The following is a 19647-nucleotide window of genomic DNA, read 5'->3' on the forward strand; positions in this document are numbered from 1 at the left end:
ATATATATTTTATATATATATGCAAAATACATTACATTTGACTTTTCAACCTGAAGATCTCATGTAGCAATCCAAAGACTGTGTGTAGGAAGTCAAAGAGTGTAAGCTACAATACAACGCAAGGCATACACAAATGTATGCCTTGTGTTAAAGTGCAGTTTTTGATTTTAGAAATTAGAATGCATATACAAAATTAATATGGAGAAGTATGGTGTACAAGTTGGCTTTAGTATGACAGAGCTTTAATGTTACTTGCTTTTGTGCTCTTTCATGTTATAGATTCACACATTAGTTGAAAGTTTGAAACTTTCAATCTCTGATCAGCAGCTTCCTATGTTTATACGTATAATGCAACTTGGGATTGCTCTTTATTATGGAGAAATCGGCAACTTCAAAGATGGGGAAAGCGAAGATTTGGTTTGCCACACTAAAGATATGTTGGGAAATATCTCAGGTAAATACAATTTCTACTTTTTAAAAGGAAAAATTAAAAACATTAATTTCTTTGCTTTTTACAAATATAAATGGCCAGGTCTAGTCATTGCAAAGTGTATTGACAGTCTGCAGTTTGTTAGAGGCAGTTCATAGTGTTGGGTAAGTATGCAGTGCTCCAGCGTCTTATTCATGTTATGTTCTGAAAAGTATTCTGATGATCCTGACTAAACTGAGGTTAAACTTTAGATAAAAAGACTATTTTAGGAGTTGTGACACAGTAGGATACTTTGGATTTATCTGTCACTATATTGTACAACAAGGCACCTGTCCTTAGGCAACTTTAGCTTTTCTCAGATGTGGCTGCTGCCAGTTTTGAAGTGATGTGGTTTTCCATTTTTCTTTGAAACATGTTCCTGAGAACAGGTGTATCAGCATTTGTTCTAAACAGCAAAGTATTACTTTGCACTATCTTTTCAGTAGTTCTGTCCTTGTACATTGTCTAGACTCCTCTGCTTTTTATTTTCATATAATATACATTCTCTTTTCTACATGATCTTTCACGGTAACTTACTGTGACATAATCTTTTTGAGGACCATTGCACTGATGAGGGGTGAATTATCTTTACCTTTGTGTGATAGCTTCCCATCTGCTGTTTCCCAAATATTGCTAGGGTTACAACAGTGATACATTTTAAACTGTGAACCTTTCACTCCAGCCCCAATTTTATGTGACTTTGCTATAAGCTACTAACTTTGCTACTGTATTTTTATTTTTTTCCAGTTATATCATGACATAGATTTGAATGTTGAGGTTTTGTTAGGTCAATTGTTAGGAATTTGCAGCAACATCAGAAAGGCATATATAGGTGCTTAGTTTATATTAAAACGGAAATAAAATTTCTAAGTAGGTACTAGAACTTATAGAACTGACTAAACAGAAAAGTATTTGTGAAATATAAACATAACATTCAAGAGTCAAGCAGTCATATTGACTTACATCATACTATTGTCTTTAGTTAATTAATCAGGAATGTAATGAACTTGAATATCCAAACATGAATCTGAAGTATTTGTAATGTATCAGGCCCTAAGTAGAAGAGGGAGGATGGAGCATTATTCCAAATTCTGAATTTTCTTGTTTTCATGCTTTTGTAGAGCAGAAGTTAATTTACTTGTCAAAACAGGGAAATTATTTAGAGATTTTGTGCTTTAGTTTTAATCTCCTCTGGACATAAGTTTTGGATCTCTTTCCAAGGTTAAATTTGGAACTGGGGAAGTAGGAAGAGATATTTACCACACAGCCGAGAGCATGATAACTTCTAGAAAATTCTTGGAATTATATGTGAAGGTGATGCAGCACTCTTAAGCTCTGTTTATCTTTATACTGTTACAACAGTTTGAAACTTTGTGTAAACTATTAAATTAATAAATTCTGTTTAAGAAATAGACAATCTTATTTTACATAAGGGGTTTTCTTCTTTTTTTTTTTTTAAAATCCTGTGTTGCTCTCTTCTCTGGTTTCAGAGAAATAAATATATTATTGGAAAAATGACAGAAGTGGAAATACTTCTGCCAAAATATATCCTTCAGTGTTGGTTGGCACAGATAGCCGTTTCACTGTCATGCCAGATGTAGAATTCTCTGTCATGCTCCTGATATGTGGAACTGAGCAAATGAATAAGATATCTGTAAACAGTTCTCTTGTATATTCTCTAAAGCTCAAATAGTTTTCTTCACTAGAAACTACTTGTCTTACAAATAACGTGGAGTTTGTTACACAAGACCTATGATTAGAAGTACTTAATATTATGAAAATATTAACTTACTTTTCTCCTGAGACTTAAAAAGCATAGAGCTTTTAGAAGAGTTCTTCGCCATTTCCCCTTCAAACAGTACAATTAAAGCTTTGGGTTAGATGCAGTGAGTTCTTAAAATGCACACTTACTGATTTTTCAGTGGAGAGTTGCATCACCCTTGGTTTCAGACAGAAGGTTGTCTTTGTACCATGAATATTTTTTTTTGTTCCCGTCAAAGTTCACCCAAGTTTGGTCAGATTTTCATGCCATAGAGAATTATGATGTATTTAGAGTTGCTTGAACTTTGTAACTGGATTCATGGAGCTACTAAGGCAAGTAGGACTATTTGAATATGGGAAAGACATTGAAAGAGTAGAGAAATCATATGAGTCAGTATGGGGACAGCTGGGACTGGTAAGCAGTGAGTTTCAGATGAAAATATCTAAGGATTGGAGACAAAGATTAGCTGGGTAATGAGAAGACTGGGGTCAACAGCTGTAACTGTGAAGGAGGATGGAAGTTGGATAGGAGAGGTATGTGGATTTTGTTTGGCTGCTCTTGGTTAGGGTGTGAGATGGATGGTGAAATGGAAATACAGTTCAAGCAAAGATTAAGGTTAAAACAAAAGGCATCTGCCTACAAGTACTTGGTCTTTTCTGCATCTGGAATGGAATTTGAGATTATGTCCAAATATGAGTATAATATTTGCTGATGCATCTCTTGTTTTCCTTATTTGTAATGTACGTCCTCAGGAAGGTTGAATTGCAGTTGCTGTCTGTAAATCTCATTTGCATTCTTTTTTCGAACAACTGTGAATGTGACTTCCTAGTTTTTCATAAAATAGCCATCTAAAAATGAAATAACATATAACCACAGTGATGTACACAACAAGAGTTGTCAGAAGGGTCAGAAATTAGACTAAGGTTGCAATGTCAAGAACTACTAAGGAGGAAATGTGTAATTTCCTATGCAATTTTTGTTCAACTACTCTGTGCTCAAACATTGTCATGCTACTTAATTATATGATCATATCTATTTGACAGAACTATCCCCTTCAGAACACAAAACAGATGGCAATTGTTGGGTTGCCAAGCCAGAGCTGTAGAAGCAGTTCTAGAAGTCCACTTCTGTCTTCACTGCAAAATATTTTGCCACATACAGGCTAAAACTGTTAGCAGCTGTCTTCCCTCATAACATTTATGCTTGATAGAGTTTAGTATATATGTAGGCATACGTGCACAGTGTGCACATGCATGTACACACACATAAATAAAACTTTTAAATATATAATGATTATTTTCCTCTCGTTCAGTGCAGTTAAGATGGAGTGCCAAATTGACATTAACCAGGTTACCCATACCATCAGTTTGAGAGTTTACTTTTTTTTTTTTCTTCAGACTTCATATTATATCTGTGTCTGAGAAGGAAAAAAAACCCACTTAAAATTTCATGGTGCATTTGTCATCCAAATTTCCAGCCACAGATTTAAACTTTTCTGAGGAAACTCCGAATGTGCTACTATTTTCAGGAAAAAAAAAAAAGTAATCAAGTACAATAATAAATGATATGTATTATCTGCTGAGCTATATTAGCCACATTTTTTTTTTCCAGGAGTAACACTTCATGAAATCCAAGACTAATTCCACTGGAATTGTGCCTAAATTCTGTGCAGTTCAAGAAAGTACAGACCTCCTTTATAGATAATATTTTTATAACTCTTTGAAAGGGTTCTGAAGATTCATTAAACAGTTTAACCCAGTATTTATTAGTATGCTGTCCCTACTCTTCCAGTTTAAAGAATTTACAGGGTTTAGTTATCACTAATTCTTAGTCTTTTGGGTGGAATTTATTTTCATTATGTTGCTGTTGACATAATAAAAGCTGTTACCTATCCATGTCTAAGAATATTCCAGCAGCAGTTTGTTCTTGTATACCCAAACATAAGATCAAGACAGCTGGGTAGCCTGTGTTATGAACATACATTTTGCTGCCTGAGTAAAGTCTGCTCTGTTAAACTGAAAGCATTGAAAAAACACAGGTAAAACTACAGGTCAGAAACTCACTTAATTTAGTATGTAAATTCCCTTGGTACTACCTCCATACTGGACGATGCTCCTGCTCAGGGCTGGACAGGGCTTTTGCTTCTGAGGGGTTGAGGGCTGCCTGAACTGTGGGCTTGGATGTCTGACTGTACGGCTAGTGTGAAGGAGGAAATGCTTCAGAGATACAAAAGGGTTTGGACAAAAGCCTATGGCAGAACCAACAGTTGTAGTTTTGGTGGGCTGGGATTTGAGAGTAAACTTTTCATTTGTGGTGGAAAAAATTGTCTAATGTAACTAGAAATGAAAATAGTTTAGGCATGAAAGGGGACAAGAAGCCAAGATGCAAGGGAGAGGCGGAATTCACTTGTATGGAGTTGCTGAGGTTGAAGATCTAAGACTGAAATACTAGATCTGGTTAAGAAAAGAATCATGTGAGATGTTTGAAGAACAGAAAAAGCACAGGCAGAGGAAGACTAGCAGTCACTGGGTGAAGAAACATGAACAGTGGACTAGAAAAGTTGCATGGCTGAGGGAGGGGTGCAGGGTAGGTGTGCAGACAGCTAAGATGGGTCTTGATGATGTTAGGAGATGCTGAGCGAGAAGCTTGGGACAGATGTGAGAAGGTGGAATCGTGAGCAGTATGAGTTACTGAGCTTCTGAGAGTGATTTTAACAATTCCTGGTTCTGCCTCCTCTGATTGCCTTCAGATTCTGCATTATGAAAGTTTTTTTGTTTTCTTTCATGAAATGAAATCTGTGGCAGATGTGATTCTAACATACGAAGCATGTTTCCCAGGTGTAAAATGGCAATAATAACAGTACCTTTCCATCCAAAGGGAATATTGTGAAATTTTCTAATATTTGTAAAGCACACTGACCCTGTCGTGATCTTTACTCTCAAAAACTAAATGAAAATAAAGAAGGCTTTTGTGGATGTGAGTAGTTAACGCTTTTACAACACTAAACAGAATAAAATGTTGTATAGATCCTATAAAACTCAAATTTTAATGGGCTGAAGTGTTCCTTATTGAAAACTTGGTGGTAAGAAACAGTAGCATGGGGAATTTTTTGGGATACCAGTGGGACAAAAAGCAGATCAAGAGAATGAGTTTAATATATTGCCAGCTTGGGGCTGAATATGAGACTTGAGATGACTGAGAAAACCAGATGCAAATAATTCGTGACAGCAAGAAATTCTAGGTGAGCATTAGTTGTTGGAGATAGAATTGACTCTGCAGTGTTCTATTAGGATAAAAATGGGAAACCTGAAATAAATTTATTTATCTGTATTTGACTGAGGAAAAGCAGCTGTGCACTGTGTTAAAAGAGTTTGGGTAGAGGAGAATTACTCCTTAACAGTGGAGAAAATTATCCCGTTTGACTGAAATGATGTCGGGATAAAAGGCTGTGTGTGCCAAATTACACTTGTCTGTGTATTTTTCTTGTCCCCGCACTTTTTGTGTGTCTTTTCTTGAGGGTTAAAGAGATGGAGATATACATGGGATCTTTGTACCAGGGTACGTAATACTGTTTCAGCCCTTCATGTTTTCTGAAGTAAATCACCTATGCAGTAAACCCCACAGTCTTTTTCTTCCCTCTAGTCATCTAGCTCCATTATTCGAGCTTCTTCCTTGCCTATATACTTTGGTATCCTCCCAAGGAACAGTACGTATACTTGCAATTCATATTTCAAGAGACTGTAGAGATGCAGTGTAGACAGGCACTTGTGGAATGGGGCTTGTGGTGTAGGTGCATTGTGCAGCAGGCTAACAGCTAGCATGACAGTGAGTAACTTTATTGTAGGTATCTATAATAGTGCATTGTAACTGGTTGCTGAGTTCCTGTATGCTGAGGATGGATACCAAGCTCATTTATATGAAGATGGCCAGATTTCATTAATTTGAGTACATGTTCAGGCACACAGAATCGCTTACATGTGTTAAGATCCATTAAGTGAGCAGTAGTTAAAATGAGTAGCAAATTAAAAAAATGGAGAACTTCCCAAATTGAAAGTTCCTAAATTGGGGAGATTAAATTTGTTTATATTAAATTTTTTTATTGTTTTAGGAACTATAACCTTTTTGTGGAGAACTATATTTTTACAAATACCTTTTAAACATCTACTTTATGTTGTCTTGCCATTTTCTTTTTTCTTGAAAAACATTAGTGCTCCTTAAGTAGAGACCTCAAAAAAATCCGGTTAAACCTTTGGAATGCCTGAGTCACAGGTTGACGTTTTGTTTTTACTTATTACATAAAAGCTTAAATATCAGGACAGTTTTTCTGCTGCTGATCTTTTAAAAGTACATTAATGTAGATGGCAAGATGCAAGCAGTTTTTTCATGCTTCCGGTGAGCAAAGTGTATTTCCAATTCATCTGCCTGAACTTGTATGTGGGATATGAAACAAAAACACTTTTGCATTGGCATAGTCAGATAGACATAGACAACTACCACCTTCCTCTCCCTGTTGGGTTTGTGTGCTTACATATCACTTTGAGGTTAACTGTCCTGTGATTTGTGCCTCAATTCAGAGGTACCTGCCATTTTGTTGTGATATTTTGTATTATTCTCCTTTGCCATTAAACTATAAAATAGATCTCCTAGCTTTTGTCCTGGTTCTGGTGTTTTAAAATCACTGCCAGTTGTTTTGTAGTTCACCTTTAACCTTTATACCTCATAAAGTTGCTCCTAATTTTCTTGGGGTTGGGATATTTTTTAAGTAATTGGAATGTTAAAATAATTGATTAACAATGCCAAATATTGGAGAGCACTATCAGTATAATTATTGGTGTTATTTGAGCACTTCAGATTTGTTATGGCATCATTCTTTATGATCACTGTAGTGGATTGTCTTGTATAAAAAAAGTGTGATACCTCTTAAATATGTAAAAATGAGTCACGTGAGTTGTAATATTTCATGCTACGATTATGGCAGATTTTCAACTAGGAAATGTTGTGGGTACATTTTCTTTTAAAAGGAGATGAGGAATACCTTTCAGACTTAGAGTTTGGTACACAGGATTTTAGTTTCTGCTCATGTTGGTATAACTTCCAGTTATGTGTAATCTCCTTCATTGATACTACTGTGCTAATGTAATGCATGTTTAATAGAACACAAGCCACTATTTTTTAAAATGCACTGTGAAGTTAAACTAGTTAAACATTAAAAAATTTAAGCTACTAGTACAGTAAATATTATGAGTTATCTTGTGGCAGTCAATTTATTTTCTTTCTGTGGTATAGATCCAAAACAAACATAATCTTTCAAATAAAATCGAGTTTGACAACACAGCCACTGAATAGTATAAACCTATTGGGGGGAACTTTTACAAACATTGAACTTATTTTTTTTTTTCTGTATGTTAGTAATTTCTGTGCATTACTAATATGATAAGTACATGCAGAAGAAAGCCATACAGAAAATATTTATTGCTCTGAAAGCATGTGTGTTATTACATTTGAGATTCTCCAAGGACAGTTTATGCTGTAAGGACAAATTTAAGGGCTATTGCATTCTCAGCGTCAGCACCAAAGTGGTTACTATCAGCCAGATAACTTGCTCCTTGCAAATTTATCTTTTTCTTTTTTTAAACATGATTTATTCCATAAGTTTTGTATTCATCATCAACTATAATGTCGTCTTAGCTGTGAGTTTGCAGTAGCGTCTTTAGCTTATAATAGGTAAAATATGGATGAGGAAATTAATTTCAATATATACATTTTTTATTTAGTGATATAAGAATAAACATTTAAAGTTCTGTCCTTGAAGTACTTACCTAGTTTTGTTTATACAGTTTCATGGTTGATTCAATCAGATGGAAGTTTATGCTATTGCCAGCAGGGATAGTGATGCATTCCCTCCTTCCCCTAGTGCCAGCACTTGTATTTATGAAGTCACAAGCTAAGCTGGATCAACCTTACCTGGCTGAAAGCTGATACAGGCAGAAAAATAGAGTCGTTTTCTACTGGGTTGGTTCCAGACTTATGGTGAGAGATACCCATTTCCAGACTCTTACATATAAGAATCTCAAATACTTTAAAAGAAAGGATAGTGAATTTCAGAAGATCAAGCTTCATTTGAACATGGAAACAGTGAGATGTAGTGACACTGCAATCTTGTAATTTCTATAAAATGTGTTTCTTAATTGGAATCACTGCCCTACACCATGAAGCAAGATTGTTCCAGTGTGATCTTGCTATGGGTGGCTGGCAAGAGTGGATTTAGAAACCTGATGAGTAGGAGCATTTTGTTCTGTAACAAACTTATTGTATGTATAACATAGGGGTTTTATCGTTATGTTTCACTATCCTATATGTTTGTAGTTGATGTAGTGGTTAGTGTAGTTGGTTAAACCCAAAGAGATTTTGTGTTTACAAAGTATGTACTCACCTTCATGCATTAAAGGAGTTTACTTTATATTTGTGCTTTGAAGTGTTTAGAGGATGTTGTAGGTTGCTTACTAGGCTGATGTGCATTTGTTTCAAAGATTAACTGTTGATTGCATAATGATTGTAGTAGTTTTATATTAGTGATAGAAGATAGGTGTATCTTCCTCTTTATATTTTCTGTCTCGTATATAGATATTGCCATTTTAGTCTAGCTGTTCTTCTGTCTCACTTTAATAGCTTCCAAAATATTTAAATATGTTATAAACCAAACTATTATTTGGCATCTTTCACTGTAGTTTCTATGTGTATGCATACTTCAGCAAGAGGTATGCTAAATGGTAGCTCAGTTTTATGGCTATGTAGACCAAATGTTATGCATGACGCAGGTGTTACACCTCCACATTTTATTCTCTTTTGGCAGACCTTCCACCATTTCTTCTGTGCTTGCCAACAACAGTTTAGCTAAACTACTTGAGTCATGCTCCGTATCAATTCTTTTTCCTTCTATGTCTGACAGCTCTGCCTCTTTCCAGGTAGTTCTGCCTCCGTTTCCACAACTTTATGTGCATCTCTTCTGTATTTCCTGCATTTTACATTTGGATTGAAATCTAATCTCTGACATTTTTTTGAAGACAGTAGGAAGGAAGCTTGCCTTGCCCTTGTGGGAGGAGGTGTCCTCACCTCTAAGCCTGAGTAGGGAATTCTCATGAGTGCTTTGTCTTATGCTTTCTCCCATTGTGCAAGTGTATAAAAAAATTAGACTAAAAGACTAAAGACTAATTAGACTAAGGACTAAAATCTAAAACTTCTAAGAATGGGATCTCCAAATTTTTAAAAATAATAAATGGAAATGGAATATGCCTATTTCTGTTCTCAGTTAAATAATATATTCAGTATTGTTCCCCTGGGGGAACAGTACTGCATCCTGTACTACCTCCTGTAATTTTGAAGTAGGTAATACCCCTCGGGAGTCCCGTAAGAGTGGTGATAAAGCCATATGGGCTAAGCTAATTGTGCTCTTTTTACATGCACACTTACCCATTTGGATCCTGAATCTTAGACTTGTGTCTTTTGGGAAGTTCTTGTTTTGTTCTGTATGCTATCTATAATATTTTTATCACAGAAGACCAACAATTGTTTTTTTTGACTCACAGGTGGCATACCAGCTTTTTTTTTGCGTGCAGATAAACCTGTATCTTTGAGTACTTGAAAAACTGACTTCTAAAGAAAGGAGGTTTTCAACCTTAATTTCTGGATCTGTGCTGTGTCTTCATTTTCCTTATTTTGGCTTTTGCAACTGAAGTCCTTTTTTATTTCGAGAACTGAAAACCACAAGATTGTAATACATTGTTATTTAGTAGGGTTTCATTTGCAACTTCAGAAGGGCTTTAATGGAAGAAGTCTTGAAAGCATATGATGTAGGTGACAAATTCTGGTCTCGCTACAAATGTACAATAAAACTATTGCAAAGAATCTTAACATTTTTTTTGAGGGAAATGTTAATGATTCAAGCAAGTATTTGGAAATATATTCAGAAATTTTAAATTTCTACATATTTTCTATTGTTATAAACCAAATATCAGTGAATGCTATTTGAATATCATCCTAGATAAATTTCACATACTATAATTCTGAGTGAATTAATTTTCAAGCATGGTTGATTTGAAATTGACTTGACTTTTTGTTTTAAAAGGCACAGAAGATGAAACAAGCTCAGTAATGCAATATCCTACACAGTATACTAATCAAGATCCTTATCTACATCAAGATGATGACCAGCAGCAAGGATGGGTTTCTTGGGCCTGGTCTTTTGTTCCTGCTATAGTGAGCTATGATGATGAAGAGAATGATTCTAGTGGAATTGATGATGGAACCATGCTACATCAGCAGAAATCTCAATCCCTCAAGGATCCTATTATTTCAATTGGGTTTTACTGTACAAAGGCAACAGTGACTTTTAAGGTAAGTATTTCTTATAGCATTTCATAGAGCATTTATTTGGCTTGTTGAGAAAGTGCATGAAGGTTATCTGAGGGCTTGTATACCACTTGATTATTCACAGTAATGAGTAACGAAAAATGTGAATGTTGCAAGTTCTCACATCATAATGTATTGTTAAATGCAATGTGAGGTGTTTTTGCCAATTGAGCTAGAATTTGAGTGTGAACAGTTTCATCTTAGAGAACCACTATATTAGATTAATATTTTTTGATGGGAGAAAAAGTTAAAAGGCTTTTTATGAATGTTTATTGAGGTATTCTATCCATCTAATTTGTTTGTATAAATATATTTCTTTATAAAAGAGTGTTAGCTTTCATATAGCTTGTGAATTGAAGGAGTGATTTTTTTTTTTTAAAGAAAGTATATATACAAATATGAATTTAAATTGATAATGTTGAAATTATTTTCCTTTGGTTGGAATTGAAAAAACAAAGGGTAAATTGCACATACACTCTGAGCTATACACTATGTATGTAGAGAAAGATTTGAGTATTTTCTGTAAGCAAATCTCAGAATAGTTGCTGGGCTTCTCTATTCCTTCTGTAAGGTTGCAGAAGGGAACATGTACAGTCTGACTAAGATATTGAGATGTGCTGACAGAAATAAAAAATTAAGGTTCTGAATTAGCAAAAAGCTTTTAACATGTGCCAAACTATATATAAGCAATTCTACATACATAACTATAATAGAAAGTGGCTCTTGCTTTTACAATTAAACGTACATTAAATCAAGGTCAGAAGTCTTCAGAACAGGAAACAATAGTATTTCTGTGAGCAGCAGAATAGCTATGGTTGATTTTTATGACTTTTAGCCTTTCAGATTAATTGCAGTATTTTCATAACCTGCATATAATGTCAGTGTGCCTGTTTATAAACTCAATACTATCAGCAGCCCTTTCCATTTTCTGCCCATTTGGCTTGTCATCTGTGCACAAGAGAGTGTTTTTGAGGGGGCTTCGTGGCTACTCTCTCTTAGGTGTTTTTGTTTGGTGGCATAGCAGAGCATTTAGCTGCTCAGCAAATGTCAGAGATGCTGAGACAAGTGACTTTGGGAGCTGCAGGCTTTCTGTGGGAAAGTTTAATGTTTTATGCCTTCAGTCTCCTAGCAAATTTGATTGCAAAATTTGAGGACATCAGCAAACATTCAGTCATGTTCTTTTGTGTCTATCTGCTTCAGCCTTCATTAAAAACAAACAAACAAAAAACAAAACAAAACAAAAGCTAAAAATAAATAATGGAAAATCTTTTCTTCCTCCTTGAAATATGTTGCTGGGACACCACTTAAAATGAAAAAGAACGAAATTTATCATTTATCATGGCTCAGCATCTTCTTTTGTTTGTGCCTTCTCATACAGTAGTAATTTTTTGCGTTCTTTCCTCATGGGAGAAAACTCATTAAAAATAATATGAACTTCCTTATTGAACATGATTTGCCAGATCGGACTTTCCTAATATTTCACTGGCAAGTTTACGCATTTTATATTAGGAAGTGATAAAAACTACTTAAAATGTAACATTCTACATTATATAAATTTTGAACGTGAAGTGATGTATGATACTAATATGGTGACAGTTAGGAGGAAAATGGAATTCATTGTTCTGCTTGCATGCAAAGAATGTATGGAATTAATTTGTGGTTCATATTTTGGTTAAAAAAAAAAAGGTCAAGTTTCTGCGTGAGCATTCTGAACAGTTGATATCATTCCAGCTAAAAATCATGCCAAATTAAATATAGAGTTTTCTAATAGTGGTGAAAATTATTCTTGTAATGTCTGAGTTCTTTTAATCAATTAATTGCTTTTCCTCTACAATAATTGCACACAGCTGAAGAGTGATCCGTGATTTTTTTTTTTTCCATCCAATTTTCTCAGACATTTGGATTACAAAATTTTAATTTGAAACAACATCCATGTGTATCCACTCTTGAAAATAATGAGAGCTTGTGGATATTTTTACATAAAAAATAGAATTTGAACTATTTAAGGTGATGTTCATAAATTTATATTTTTTAATGCAAAGCATAGCACATTCATTATTTTGCGTCACTCTTTCTTGGCTGCAGGTTATATGCCTTTTAACCTGAGTGTGTGTTTTATCACTTTAAATTTTTTTTGCTGAGATCTTGCAAGAAATGTTAACACATGTTTCTCCAATTGTCATGACAAGAAACAAAAATGAGTATGGTTGTAATCAAAACGTTTCCTTAATATCATCATGCTATTTAATTATTTACTGGGAAGAATAAATAATGTATTTATGGATTTTTACAGCCATTTATAAGCTAATTTGATACTATGTTAATAATACAGCTGTGTATCTGTTTAATCTTTTCACATAGCTTCTCTTTAGATAAGCAAACTAAAAATACTGTAGTGTATTTAAAACTTTCTGTTATGGGGCATACTTCAGCCAAAAGTTGCATATGAGAATTTCTAATATGGATAATGCGTTACAGCTGTTTAACTGCACCTGTTTCCTGCTTGTTAATAAATTTTGGCCCACAGTTTAATTTGTCTTCATCAGTTCTGTATACTAATGACATTACTGCTGTTTAATACTAATATTAATTTATATAAGGTGTTTATCCCGTTGTTTCATAGCTCACTGAAATGCAAGCTGAAAGTAGTTACTACAGCCCTCAGAAAGTAAAATCCAAAGAAGTTATATGCTGGGAGCAAGAAGGAACCACAGTTGAGGTAATTTTCCATTGACAGGTTTTTTGTGATTCATTATAAATAATGCAGTAAATAGTTACCAGTACAATATTTTAAAATTATTTTATTACTTATTTTTTTCATGTGTTGCTGTATTGGATGTGTTTGGTATATTGGATGTGAAATTCTCTAAATTTCTAGTGTTGTAGTGATCAGACACTAAAGTAATCCCTTCCTTCCAAGTTCCCTGTTTGATTAAATTGCTGTTTATTAAAACTCTAAATATATAAAGCTAAACATCTTTCAGTTCACTTTTCTCCATCTTATCTTATGGAGTAGAATTCTTCAAAATACCACTTTTCTTTTCTTCACTAGGTCCTTATGAAAGGTGAACTTTTCTTTGATTGCCAAATAGGTTTTGTTGGTTGCCAAGCTATGTGCCTTAAAGGAATTATGGGGATTAAAGACTTTGAAGAGAACATGAATAGGAGTGATGAAGTGAGTATATTGAAATATCAGTTGACTTGCTGAATAAGCAATTCTGGTATGCTTCATTAAAATATTTGATTGCAAGGATTGGAAAGGCCGCTGTTACCAATTGTGATTTAAGGTTTTTGAATACGTCACTAGAATATAGAGTTCAATGTCTATTCCTTACAGTTGGAAAGACAAATATCTAAGACTGAGAAGCTGCAAAACAGGCTTTTATTTTGACAACTCCACTACCCCCCATCATTATGTATGTCTGCATATTTTGATCTTGTATATCAAAACACAGTTGAAAACCTTTGAAAGTACTTAAATCGAGAAAATTGGAAAGGGAGAAATGGCAACGCTGTATAGAAGTGTGGCTCAGATATGAAATGAACGTTTTGCTTCATTTTTCAATAAGGTTGATGAGAGCAGTATCAAGTGAAGGAGTAAAACAGTTTAATTTCTGTATTTTAAATAGGTGCTAAGCTTCAGTTGCCTAAGTCGAAATCAGGTGTCCATATGAACTGCTCTTATGCACCACTTCATTAAATAATTTAAAATTCTAAATTCAATAATGAGGATTTTTTGGTTGGACTATAGATAGAATAGTGTCCTAAAGTACTGGAGAACAGCAACTGTTATGTATGCTTAAATAACAACAAATAAACAGACCTGTTAACTTGACATTAGTGCTCTGTGAAGTCTTAGAAACTATTTTAATAAGAATATGAAAGTAAATCTAAAGTATCTGTAAAGTATCTTCCTATTTGGAAAATGATCATATACTGTACTATGATGGGTATGATGCTACAGGTATTTACACTTCCCCTGTGAGAGCAGCATGGTTTGGCATCTATCTCAAGCATTTGTATACAGATGTGTGCAGCACAGAAAACAAACACGAATAATTAGATATTCTTACACGTATACAAAGCATGACATTGTTGGGATTATGGAGGTGTGGTGGGATATACTACATGACTGCTGTGCTGCAATGGATAGACGTAGGCTTTTCCAGAAAGACAGGCTGGGGAGGCAAGGATGAGCCAACTGTAAAAGACGCTCTGCTGGCCTTGTTAGATGCAAAGGAGACATATCTGGGGATGTGAGCGTGGACAGCAGCCTTGTCTGCAGCAACAGTGAGACTGCGAGGTGTAAAATCATGAGAGAAGTGATTTTTGGATTGTGTGGGTGGGTGAGTGAATGAGTTTCCTGTACGTTAGTTGATAAAGGACACATGAGTTTTCACTCTTTTCCATTTTTGTGCCACCCTCTAGGGTGTGAATATCAGAAAATTTCTGCTTTTGTGAGAATGGGGCTAATGTTGGTAGTGCCTCACCTGTTTTCTTTCTGTACTGCTATATTTGGGACTGTGTCTATCATAAAGGTTCCAGCTATGTTGTATGAGATTTGGGAAAATGGTTGGAAAAAGATTAACCTTGTATAAATAACTTTTTTTGGAAGAATAGCCCTTGATGGAAAAGTTGTGTTGATTTAGAAGGATAGAGGGTTTCAGGTGTGGAGAAGACATGTAACGATGTAGATGAATGAAAATGAGATATAAGGTAGCAAGTGCATCACACATTGAAATAACTTCTTATCATGAAGAGGATAGATGAAGTCTGAAAGGCATCGCTCAGTCAGAGAAATGGAATACATAGTGACAAGACCATGTATAGTTGAGGGAGCAAAATTTGGAGTAACAAAGATCTGAGGTTATTTTCTGTTAAAAGGAAACTAATGTTCTGTATCATGGGTTGTATAATATTCACTAGCTCAGGCAGTTTTTATTTGAAAATACAGAGGGAGTGGACAAGAAATTCAATGTTATTTGAATGAAGTTATTTTAATTGTCTAATATTCCTTTGTAAAAAATAGGCTCTTGGGTGATGCTACGATGTCATTAATGAGTTATGACAGAATTGAAACTGCTTTGTTAACTTGACTGTATTTTTTTTTCCTCCCCTGCCTTATTTTCTACTACTTCGTGAAGGAGGCTTACTTCTTTAATTGTGGAGGAAATTTGAGTGCAAAAGGGATGACGTACCTTACCAATTCACTCTTTGATTACAGAAGTCCAGAAAATAATAGTATTCGTGCAGAATTTATATTGGATGCAGCGCGTCATAAGGTCGGAGGATTACATTTTTCTGAGGAAAATTATTTCTAATACTCTCTAATGGATTTCCAATAATTAGATCTGTGTACCGTTACTAAGGACTGATTTTCATTAGTTTGTCATGTTTAACTGAATCTTACTTTTCAGATGGCCCTCCAAAAAAGTAAACCCATTTGTGTTTAAAAAAAAAGGTAACAAAAACATGTCCAAAAGAAACATCAAACTCCCGTCCTGCCCCGAAAGCTGAATTAATGCCATAGTTTCAAAAGCACTCACTACAGGACACCTACAGAGAAAAGCGGAGATATGTGAGAATGCTATGAAAAGCTCAAGCTTTACCAGCACTTATTTCTTTAAATCCAATCAGTGAGTAGTGCATAGTCTTCAAATTGAGAAGTGCTCTCATGGAAACCGGATCATGGGCAATGTTAATTTTATTGTCCGTGTGCTATATTTGTCTTAATTAGAGGAAGTCTTGCTAATTCTGCCTTTGGTAGAGACAAATTTTCAGTCAACGATAGTCTCTGTTGTAAATTGTGTAGTAAAACTTTATTCCCTGATTGTAATTACTAAAGACTGGATGCGATGACCAAGGTGGTCGCTTCCAGATGTGTTCATAGATGGAGTTCTATGTTCTGTGTTATTGAAGAGGTAAGCCATTTACAATTTTGAATCTATTTAATTTCTTTTAAATTTAAGTTTTACTATTTTCACCTTTTTAGTACTACTGATGAAGCATAACCTTGAAGAATCCAATAAAAAGAAATTAATTAGTCAAATCACAAGTACTTACACATATTCAAACATTTGCCATGGTGTCTTTTAGTTTTAAGCTTTACTCTTTGACCTGTCTTTGATGCTTTTATGATTTACCTGTTTGGGTTGGGTTTTTTTTTTGGCCAGAGGGGAAGCAAACTTGGAGTGTAATAATGGATTAAATTATGTATAAAACCCAGTGATGGCATAAAATCTTAAATTTCCTACTGTTTAAAGATAAAGCCACAGTATTCCTTAAATAAAAAAGCCAGAATGAATGAGCTTCAGTTTTCAGTGTATTTAATTAGGCAGATCTGTTTGATGCACGAGGTCAAGTGAACAATATTTACTCAATTGAAGGTACTAATTAACTAGATGTTACTGATAATTGGTCAGCATGTCCGCGGGAATTATGGATGTGCCTTTGTGTGGCCTCAAATAGAAGTTACATTACCTATTGGAAAGGTGATCTTTGGGATAACCTCTGTCCTTTGTTTTGATAAGCCTTTCTGTGTGTTGATGCACAAATCCAAACATGAATATATCTCTCTCATACCAACCTATCGGTTGGTAATCTCAAGATTCTTTCCTTATACAACGTTTTCTTTGTTTTCTTTGCTTTGTTGGTAGGAGACGTACACAGAGATAGCTGGAATGCAGAGGTTTGGGGCTTTCTACATGGATTACTTGTACACAATGGAAAGCACCAGTGGCAAAGGTACCTTTTTTTATGTTTAACCTGTTAAATAATAGGAAAAAAGACTTTTTGTGCCCAGCAGTACCTTGAACAACTGTCCTCTAACTTACCTTACTTTTACAGTCAGGTTGATCGTTAAAATTATTTCATCTTCTTTGATGTCTTTGAGATTAACTGTTTTAGTTAGATGTTGTTTGTTGTTGGTGTTCTTTTTTTTTTCTGCATAAGTAATCACAATGATACCTTTTATAGTCAGTTGCTAAACTGAAAATATTTTTTTTGTAGTGGTGGTGAAGTTCATAAAGTATGATATATTTTTTTTTTAAGTTGTCATTATTGACGTTGGGAAAAAAACCTCTTAAGAAACCATGGTTGAAGAATGAAGTTGCTTGTTTACTTGGTACAGAGTATGAAAAGGACTGACTTTTTCTCCTATGAAGAAAAATGCTAGGATGAGAGATGATGTGGAGAATTAATCTTTAAATATACATATCTGAAAAATGTTGTGAGCAAATATTAGCCTAAACCATGCACATGTCGATATTGGCTAATTCTGAGTAATTTTTGAGATTCTTATAAATTCTTCTCTAAATCTCAGACAATACAGTGGATTCAATGCAGTTAGTAGTATGTCTTCTTTTTTGAGTGTCACAAAAGCCAGGACAAAGGAGTTCATGTATCAGCAAATAATACTTATAGATTTTTATACACTTATTCTTATAATGAATTGCAATGTGATTTCCCCCCCCCCCCCCCCCCACCCCTGGGAAGATTGTCATCTACAGCTGCTGCTCTGCAGTTTTATTGCCTAAATAATTATTTCTTTCCCACCTGTGTATTTATTATCATGAACACTATTTCTGTGGACATCTGTTGGGAAGGTCTTGCTGTTTTGTTACTGAACTTTTATCTGTCCTTACTACCTAGTCCAACTCATCTGGGTTTTTTTGGGCATTTTTATCTCTATGTAAGGGAAGTCTCAACTCCTAATGTCTTTTTCTGGGCTTGTTTGACATTAAGTACGGAAGAAGTAGGAAACTAAACCTTCCAGTTTGCTTAGAGGATAGATCATGCAAAGCTTATAAAAATAAATAAATGCTGCTATTGCCTTCTACAGTAGGGGATACACTAGGTAATTTAGCAGTTCTTTCCTGGCCCTGAGGCTTTCCTCTCTGTACCCTGAGTGTGATGTGAAGCTGGGAAAATGTACATTAAGTCAAGCTTCTGTTTCTGGTTTTAATAAAATATAACTTTAATTGCATGCAGAACTTTTACGTAGAGAAGTTGAAGACCTAGGGTAAGCCTTCTCTCCTTTTTGAATTCTGGTGTGGAAATTTGAATATGCACAGGCTCTGATTATGAGGAAAAATTGATTTTGTGGAATATTGTGTCTGGTTTCTCTGAATACACAAGAAAAAGTAATGATACATCTTCTTCTGACTGTAACTAACCCTTTTCAGAAACTGCTGAACTCAGAAACTTTTTTTTTCCCCTCAAGGCCAGGGTAAATGTATATTCTGACTACCATTCCCCCTCCTCAGCTTCTCTTCTGTTTGTTTCAGTTTGCTTTCTCAGGGCCTTCGCTTTTATTTTCTGCATCAGTTGTCAGGGAAACACCTCACAAAATGTAGGTTGTCTTCCTATCAAGCCTTTCTGTGTGTTTTTAGTTCAGTATTATTTCTCTAATTTCTTCTACCTGTCTACATAAAAGCATGAATAATTAATTTTTAAATTAATGGTTTAAATAGTTGTTATAGCTGTACAATCAAGAACTTAGAACCTTAAATTTTCCAATAGTTTTGTTCCTCAGAAAAGCAAATGTGACGTTTTCTTCTGGTTATTTTCTAGCTATTTTTTCCATATTATGAGTCAAATATGTAACTATTAAACAGAATGTGAATAAACAGGTGTAAATTATTTTTTGAAAATGAAGGTATAAATCCCTCAAGATTTTGAAAACAGTATAAATCTTGCTACATTTTGAATATGTGGTGTTTATATGGAAGTATTTATGTAAAAGTTTACATTTTACTATTTGTTGTTTTGATATTAACTCTGGTTTTAGTTACAATCAGTGCACACCACCTGCCCCCCAAAAAAACTAACCCAACTTAAGTTGTAGGAGGCAGTTAATGTGATTGTAAGATTTTTATCTGTCAAGGCAATTTTGGTTTGACACATTCTTTGCACCTTTAACCTTTCCTGAAGTGTATGATTACTGATTAAACCACAAGTGCCTCCTGGATAACATTAACCTCAGGATTTTCATCTGTCACTTATAGTA

General features: G+C 34.6%; 1 protein-coding gene across 1 annotated transcript in view; it reads left to right on the top strand.

The window, feature by feature from the left end:
• Positions 1-19647, top strand: part of VPS13B (vacuolar protein sorting 13 homolog B) — a 477299-nt gene that overhangs the window by 53151 nt on the left and 404501 nt on the right. The window contains 6 exon segments of the mRNA XM_026841594.1: positions 280-454; positions 10357-10625; positions 13264-13359; positions 13693-13815; positions 15785-15922; positions 17297-17384. Of these exon segments, the coding sequence (XP_026697395.1) occupies positions 280-454; positions 10357-10625; positions 13264-13359; positions 13693-13815; positions 15785-15922; positions 17297-17384 (889 nt within the window).

This window comes from Athene cunicularia (genome assembly GCF_003259725.1).
Source record: "Athene cunicularia isolate RWA chromosome 2 unlocalized genomic scaffold, athCun1 chr2_part1, whole genome shotgun sequence".
Classification (NCBI taxonomy): domain Eukaryota; kingdom Metazoa; phylum Chordata; class Aves; order Strigiformes; family Strigidae; genus Athene; species Athene cunicularia.